The 8,010-nt window shown below is 39.7% G+C and overlaps 1 protein-coding gene across 1 annotated transcript in view; it reads left to right on the top strand.

Moving 5' to 3' along the window:
• Positions 1 to 2,482: 2,482 nt before the first annotated feature.
• FETUB (fetuin B) overlaps positions 2,483 to 8,010 on the top strand; it is a 10,020-nt gene continuing 4,492 nt past the window's right edge. Inside the window, exons 1-2 of the mRNA XM_009696039.1 lie at positions 2,483 to 2,759; positions 7,190 to 7,300. Coding sequence (XP_009694341.1) covers positions 2,538 to 2,759; positions 7,190 to 7,300 — 333 coding nt within the window. The 5' untranslated portion in view covers positions 2,483 to 2,537. The remainder of the gene's footprint in view (positions 2,760 to 7,189; positions 7,301 to 8,010) is intronic.

The raw sequence follows: 8,010 nt of genomic DNA, 5'->3' as shown, positions 1-8,010 counted from the left end.
ATCCTTCAAGGTGAAATACTGCAGAACTACCCCTTAGTAGGAAACCAATGACTTTCACTGGGATCCTCCCCAAATAGAGGTGGTTGTCACTTCTCCAGATCTTCAAGATAACCGCTATTTGTACAGCTATTTCCCCCTGTCTCCAGCATGGAGTTCCTGACAGGTTAGTCACAAGGCACACCGCTGTCATTTCAAACTAAAGTCTCTCCAGGCAGAATTTTCCATGACCGTTTTTCATCTGTACTCAGCAAATCACTCAAGAATCAATAGTGACCACAGTGCAATCTCTTAGCTGGCAAATCGACCTCCAAATTCAGCAGTGAGGGGATAAGTCAAAGTTACAAATAAAGCTGCACAGCTTAGTGTGTGCTCTGTGGTACTGAGGGGAGCAGCAGAGTCAGTGCATGGCTTCTCCCCAGAGCTACAGTCTCCAGTCACATCAGGATTGTATTATTTGTTGTTGCTGAAAGAAAGCATAGCACTGAGTAGTGCTAAAATAATTAAAATAGTGACATTGCTGGACCAATTTCCTTTGTTCCTCAGGCCTATAGCCACAGGCCTATGATTCTCCTGTGGCTTCCTACAATTTAAACTGGGGTAGGCTGTGGCATGGTTAGAGAAGCCAAGGAGCTAAAGATTAAGCAGGTGGGACTCTTTTCCTTAAGCCAATTCTGACCATACAATATAAGGGAGACAATAACACTGAACAAGATAGAAAACTAAGGTCCTAAATCATCTGGCCAAGAGGCAGTTATGGAATAAATAGCTGCAGTTCATAAAGAATTCTGGACTAAATCTGGGACAGCTATGTAAGGTGATGTGAACTGGCAAAGAAATAACTGGATGTACACTTTCCTTGATTCAAAGTACAAAAAGAATAATTTACAGGCAAAAAAAGAGCAAGAGGAGGAAGGCACTGGCTACAAGAAATCAAATGAAGGCAGTTCACCCTCCAGTTTACATTACACATTATTTCTTCTTTGAAAAGTTCTTTCTGCTAGATTCTCCCCTTCAGACCTTTGGCACCAAGGCGGGCGTCATCAGCCCCAGGTCGGTAACTTTCTTACAGGCCACCTTCCTCCCCCCTCTCCTCTCAGCATTTAATTTCAGATGGTTCCTACTGCATCACTAAGGCAATAAAAACACAGCAACATGTTACAATTAGCAGTGGAGCTCATATGCAGCTGTATCTGTCTCTAAACAGACAAGAATATAAAGCTAGGCATTGCCAGGCAGGGGCTGAAACCAAGTGCAGCCAAAAAGTTAAGATGGCAGGAGATAAAAGGAAACAAGACTCACCCTTTGGCATCAGAAGCAACATGTAATGATTCAGAGTTCACAGAGTACTTTGCACAATGTGGCAGTGAGAACAAAGTCAGAAGATGGGGGGAAGATGGGATGAAATAGGAAATAATCAGGGCTAAGGGAAATCAGAGCAGGGGGTCAAATACCTGGTAGATGTCTATAAATTGAGAGGTTTAGGCAACAAAAGATGAGTGGGCTGGAGTCAAGGCATTGAGAGGGAACAAATCCTGAAATGGAGCCTTCAATAGCCTACAACCGTTTTGATAGCCTTGGTTCACTTATTGTCTATTTCCTCCAGTCTCTCAGGGCAGCTCATTTTGCACCATCCCACCAACAGAACTGACATCTTTGGGTCAAACCCAAAAATTACCACATCTATGCCACTACACTGAATTACAGTGAATGTTAAGTCGAAAATAAACACAATGGAAATTTCTGCTTAAAAGTAGACACTGTGATGAAACTGTTAATTCTTTACATTGCCATATTGTCACGTTATCTAAGAGCATTTAATGGCTTGAGTAGGCCATTTATCCACAGGCTTCTTGTCTGGACATGGACTGCATTTTGCTGACTTGTCCTGGGCTTAGGTTTAACATTAATCTGTAGGTATCCAACTGAATAGAAATGCTCAAAGAATGAATCCAAACAGAGCTTTCTATCCAAACCAAACTGACTGCATATATCTGAGAGTCAGTATGTTTGTTTACAACTAGCATTTAACAAATACAAAGTGTAAAATCAATCAACCTTGTGGGCCTTATCCAGTTCCATTAAAATTACTGAGACTTTTGTCGTTGTCTTATTTGGGAGAAGGACTGGATCACTGACAGAACAGAGCTCAAGCCAGACCTGTCCTGCCTGTAGCTTTATTTAAGCAATCCTGGTTTCTTAAGAAAGCAGCTTTGTGTGTATATTCTTGTCCCTTGAGATGAGGTCAAAATTATATAATCTGCGCAGTGAAGTCTGAATTGGAGATGTAAAACCAGAAGAAGAAAGTGCTCTCTGGTCTCAGAGGGAGTGACAACACTTTTGTAAGACCTTGTAATTGTTGATTTAGTGTTTGCTGTTGCAGCAGTAGGTTTAAAGGTGATGGTCAGTATGTAATAAAAAGGGGACTCAAGTTTATAAAGAGATCCGGCTCCATTACAAAAGTGTGCTATTTCGTGCAGGTCTCAGCCCCTCCATACTGATTTACCATTCTGATCTGTTGCGCTGGTTTTCTAAGCAGAATGGTTTTACTTGTTTCAGTGCTCTTTGGCATACAGGCGCTTTGCTCCTGGGCTGCCTCTCCTCCTGCCAGAGAAGCACTGACTGCATTGCCTTCCCCTGCCTGTAATGACACTGCAGTAGAAGAGGCTGCAGATCTGGCTCTTCGCCAGATTAATGCTGACCAAAAAGAAGGCTACATACTCAGTCTCTACCGAATCTTCAGTGTCCGAGAACATCCTCAGGTAAGTTACCTGCTTGTTCTGTATCTGTTTCTCCCATGAAGAGCCCTTTGTTGATCACTATTCCTTAGCAATATCTATTTGAACGAAGAAATACTTCAAAAGGCAAATGTAAAGTTACATTCACAGGACTCCAGAGGCCATGTCAACTTTACACGCAGATGACTAGAAACAGTTTCATCACCACTGTGGGCAATTAGAGAGCAAATCTCAGTCACGATTCTCTGCTGCCTGCCCCTGGAATAGCTCCAGGCATCAGTTCAAATTTGGTATGAAACACCAATACTCTGATTTAATTTCATTTTACACCTTCCTCCCACTGCCTTGAGCAGTTGGAGTGCAAAGGCTATTAAGTCATCGTGCATCATACACGGAAGATGTAAGCACTAACAGGTGTAAACACATCCAGTTTGGGACCAGGGAATTCCTTCACAGACCTCTAAATGATGACTCATTCTCCAGAAGAAATCTGAAACCAGTTCAAGTGCAAAAATTACACTGGAAATACCTATGGAATATCACTCTCATATCCTCAAGTATCTTATTTCTCTGTGCGTGCTTAATTTATTACTTTTGCGTTACAACAACTGAATCTACTGGCACTAGCCAGGGATAACCTGAAATGAATGCACAAGGCCCACAACATATGAGGCACTGTGGAAGCATGCCAGTAACATTCCATGCCATGCTTGCTTGCTTTCCATAATCTTACCTGAAAGGCTGAGTTCTGAACCCTTAAAGAAAATTAGGCTCATTGCCAGATGTTTAAAGATCTGTACTGTCAAGGATATGACACTACTTCCTGCTGCTCTCACAGGGACATAGTTTCCGCAGACACGCTGTGGCCTCCAGCAATATGCGATCTCATGACTAAAGATGCACACTTTGCTGTGCTTTGCACTATGTTCTCTATATTGCTTTGCTCAGGTGACAGAATGTGCCCACTGAGCAACTGGATCAGGTGTCTTGAGAATTTTTTCCACATGGGATGCCTCTGAGCTGGCCCAGAACCCATATCACAAGTCATGGAGTTAGATACTTAGACCCCCATCCTGGGGCTATTTCCTACTGACAATAATTAAAGCAGTCCTATGACCATGACCTAGAGTGCAGCATGGTGGGTACAGGCATTGTGTAAAGCACTTCATTCATCTCCCTCCTCCCTTCACCTGAGCCAAGTATATCACAGCACAGGAGAGTTTTGGTCATTGTTTGTGATTTGGTCTGTCACTTAATTTCCTAGAGACTTAACTTATTGCCTCAGGGCATACTTTGCTCTTTGTTCATTTGGGGGTTTAATTTACTTTTATTCTTTATTTTTTGTACTTAATATGCTTATCCTGTAAATAAGGTGTTTCAAGACACTACAATAACAAACTAGACAATCTAAGCCCTTTGTCACATTTTTGCTGCTGCTGAGATCCAGTACATAACAAGCAGTCAGCTATGTCAGGGATGTTCATGGACAGTAACAACCTTATGCAATTTTCTCTTCCCCTCAAAAAAATATAGAAATCTTTTTTTTTTTTTTTTTTTATCAGTCAGTAGGCCTTCCTCCCATTTTTTTAAGCAATACTCAGGATAAAAACATTTTCAAAGTTACTTCAAATTCAAATCTGCCCTTAAGCAACCTGTGGTTCAGTTTTGCTCTAATTGAAACTAATGAGCCATCTGCTATTAACTTATAAGTAGGACAGAGCCTTTCCTTCATACAAGATACTCAGGATTAACTTCACTGACAGGCACTTAACCAAAACATGTCAAAATATTTGATTTCTTTCCTTTGCATCAGGTCACCCTATACCACAAAGGCGATGCTGCACTGCTGCCGCATGTCTTCTGGCTCCCAGGCTGCCCAGCATGCATTGCTGTGGCAATCCTAGCATCAGCAGCGCTGAGGAAGGGCTCTTTTTGGCAATGCAGAAAAGATAGATGTTTTTATTCAATACCAAGCAGATATCAAAAGGCCTTTGCATAATGGTCTTTTCATGAAAATTAAAATAAGGATGATGAAACCTTCAGAGATCTGCTGAGCTCTGAATAAACCCCAAATTATCCTTTCCCCAATGGAGGATAATACATACAGAAGCAGGTAGACAAAAAGATGTGTAGATTTCATAATAACCTCATCTGTGTATTAGAACTGATATTATACAAGGGAGCTACAGGCAACAGGAAATACAGTTTGGTCCACCTTGGTTGCATTTAGCATTTCCAAGATCACCAAGCTTTACAATCAGTCTTCACGATTCAGCTGAGTAAACCCATCTAATATCAAACACATTTGATTATAAGAACATTTCTTTAATGAGATATGTGTGTGCTTTTGCCTCCAGAATACCTGAACATCCAACTTAAAAGCTCAAATCACCAATCCCAACTTTGGGACTCCTTAAAGATACATATTTTTCTTGGCTATTACTTCTTCATGCAGGATAATCTTAGTAACGTTTTTTTTCTCATAGAGGATACATTTAAAGTTACAAGCCTGTACCAAATGCTGCACTACTCAGAAAATCCATTTTCAGAAAACGGCAATTACGCTTTCATCAGTCTTAATTTCCGTTTACTGATTTAACCTATATTAGCTATCATATTAGGGAGACATATCATCATGGTATTTAGGCACCTTGTATGTTAACAGGAGATTATGACTAGTTCCTTTCACAGAAGGATGTGTGCAGCCAGGTGTGGGGACACTGCCATGCCACTGTACACAGTGCTGCTGCACCTGAGCTTCACTATTTGTCAAAATAGCTTCTGATCTTTTCACGACCTTCAAAATGACACTTATAATTAAACGTCAGCATTAGCGTAGCCAAACCCTGAGAGCTCAGTGCAAGGCATTAACAGATTACTTCATAGAACACTTCGGAAAAAAGGAGGATATGAAAATACAAAAAATGGTATAAAGCACCATAAGTTTCATATGTAAGAATACAACTTAGAGACAAAGCTAACAAAACAAATTACTCATTCTTTATATTTATCTTCTATTTATTTTGCTTTTTTATATTTAAAGGGTTTAGTGTTACATTTACAAGTATATATGACAGAGCTCACATAAAATCACGATTCCAGGCTCCTTCCAGAGATCTCTATACTGTGTGACCAGAATAGTTTGTATCACTCTGTCTCCTCAGAACTCAAGAACAGATATCTCTAACAGATATCAGATATGTAGTGTTTTTCCAAGTAGTAGTAAAAAAAAAAAGCCAGCAGTACTCCAGCCTTCAGATGCCCTATTGACTGGTCTTTAGTTGCTGTTAAACAGAAATCAAAAAAAGCCAAAATTGTACAGATACTGGCCCCAGACCTCTACAAGACTCTTGTCCCATAAAGCTTTTTCTCCATAAATCAGTGAAATCAAGTAGGAATGAATCAATACTGCTCTGATTCAGTTTTGGGTTTTCTCCCTCTTCAGCAAAGACATAATCTCAGTCTAAACATGCAGCTAACACTCACATCTAAGTTCTTTAGGATGTATAAATGACAACTGTTCTCTTTCCAGCTTTCCACTACAGAAAATAAAATATGATCCTGCTAGGCTGTATCCTTGATAAATATCCTGGAAAGGTTCTTACCCCTGTCTACAGTGGAAACAGAACCAGGAGCTGCACCATGCAGCATTTCATTTTTCTGTACCACATGATGTAGTCACTAGATAGATGGAGCTGTACTTTTAGCCTTTCCTCTCCCTCTCACACAGAAACATGTTTGCCCAAAAGTTGAGCCTTAACTGCTTTGTGCACCTCTGCTGCAGTGAACTGAATAAAGGGTTCTGGACTTGATTGCAGGCTTAGAACTCAAGCACTGGACTGAGGCTTCAAGTGAGTCACAGACATCCATGTGGATATACAAGGTCTCTCATAGCACTTTCTGATATCTGGGAGAATATTTAAGTTGTCTGCATCAACACAGTCATTGCCTCTTTATGGCAAGTGCAAAGCATCCATACTTGAAGAAGACACTACTCTAAGAAATAAGATATTTCTGTTTCTAACGCCTCTGGAGAATGTTCCATGTTAGCAGTTTTTTATTATTTGTGGTATTCATCATCTCATTCTTACTGAAGGCAAAATAACCTACCTTTCAAATGTAATCACAAAATGTAGTTGACGATGAAAACATCACCATATTTAGTCCTTATTTTTGGGTTCTGGTTGGTACCACAATGAGATGGATAAAACTGACTCTAAAAGGCTGTTCTTTAATTAAAGCTGGCTAGACACATGACCAAACCTGCTCAAACAGGGCCTGAATCTCACCTGATTTGCCAGTGTTGAGAATTTGCCCCACAGAATGTTCAGTTTTCAGGATATCTATATCCCCCCACCTGCATGTTTTGTATTTCTCCATCTCTCCCTTTTGTGTGTCCCTACTTCGTTCTATACAAAACTGGGATATGACCTTTTCTGGTTTTTTGTTTTCAGGAGATCACTGGTTCTGTCTTCTATTTCATCTTGGATGTAGTAGATACCGAATGCCATGTACTCAGCAAAAAGCTGTGGAAGGACTGTACAGCCAGATTAGCTCATCCAGCTGTAAGGATTTTATTTTCTTATTTAATCTCAGGTATGAGTTGCTCGGGTAGTACTGATGACAGCAAAATCCCTACACATGCATTTTTAGTAGGCAGCAGAGCTTAGAAGAAATCAAACCCCATTTTTTTAAGGTCCACAGTTTTCCTCTGTACTTTCTAATCAGTTTATAGACTGGTAAAATTTATTTTAAAAAATGAAAATTAAAGGAAAGTTTTTTAACAGAGCTAATAAGCAGACACGACTAAATAGTCATGCTAGGACACTATTTAGAATAAATGGTTTCCTTTTTAAAGCAACCCTGTAAGAGTTTATTTTACAGACAGCTTGTCAAGAAGGGAATAAAAGAAACTCACTTTTATATAACATGTGATTTTTGACTTAGTTTAATTCCATTTTTATTCTGACAACTTTGAAAAAAATTGCACTAAAAGAGGAGGAAAAAAAGCTCAGCAAGATAAGCTGCAAAGACAGAAAGTGATCTAAGACTGTTGCTACAGGTGACCAAAACGATTCTGAAGAAGTGAAAAAAAACCTTATAAAGTGAAGAATGATGAGAAAGAAAATCTATGTGAAAAAAAAAAAAAAGAAGTAAAGAAGTTATGACTAAATTGTCTTAGGCTACTTCTTAGGTCAATCAGTTTTCATTTTTAAATGAAAAACTCAAAAAAATAAAAAGGATTCTGCTCACTTCTGCTTACAGTGCTTTCAGC

The sequence above is a fragment of the Cariama cristata genome, unplaced genomic scaffold (genome assembly GCF_000690535.1).
Source record: "Cariama cristata isolate BGI_N322 unplaced genomic scaffold, ASM69053v1 scaffold12822, whole genome shotgun sequence".
Classification (NCBI taxonomy): domain Eukaryota; kingdom Metazoa; phylum Chordata; class Aves; order Cariamiformes; family Cariamidae; genus Cariama; species Cariama cristata.
The sequence above is the reverse complement of the archived record's forward strand: the minus strand, read 5'-3'. Positions and strand labels throughout refer to the sequence as shown.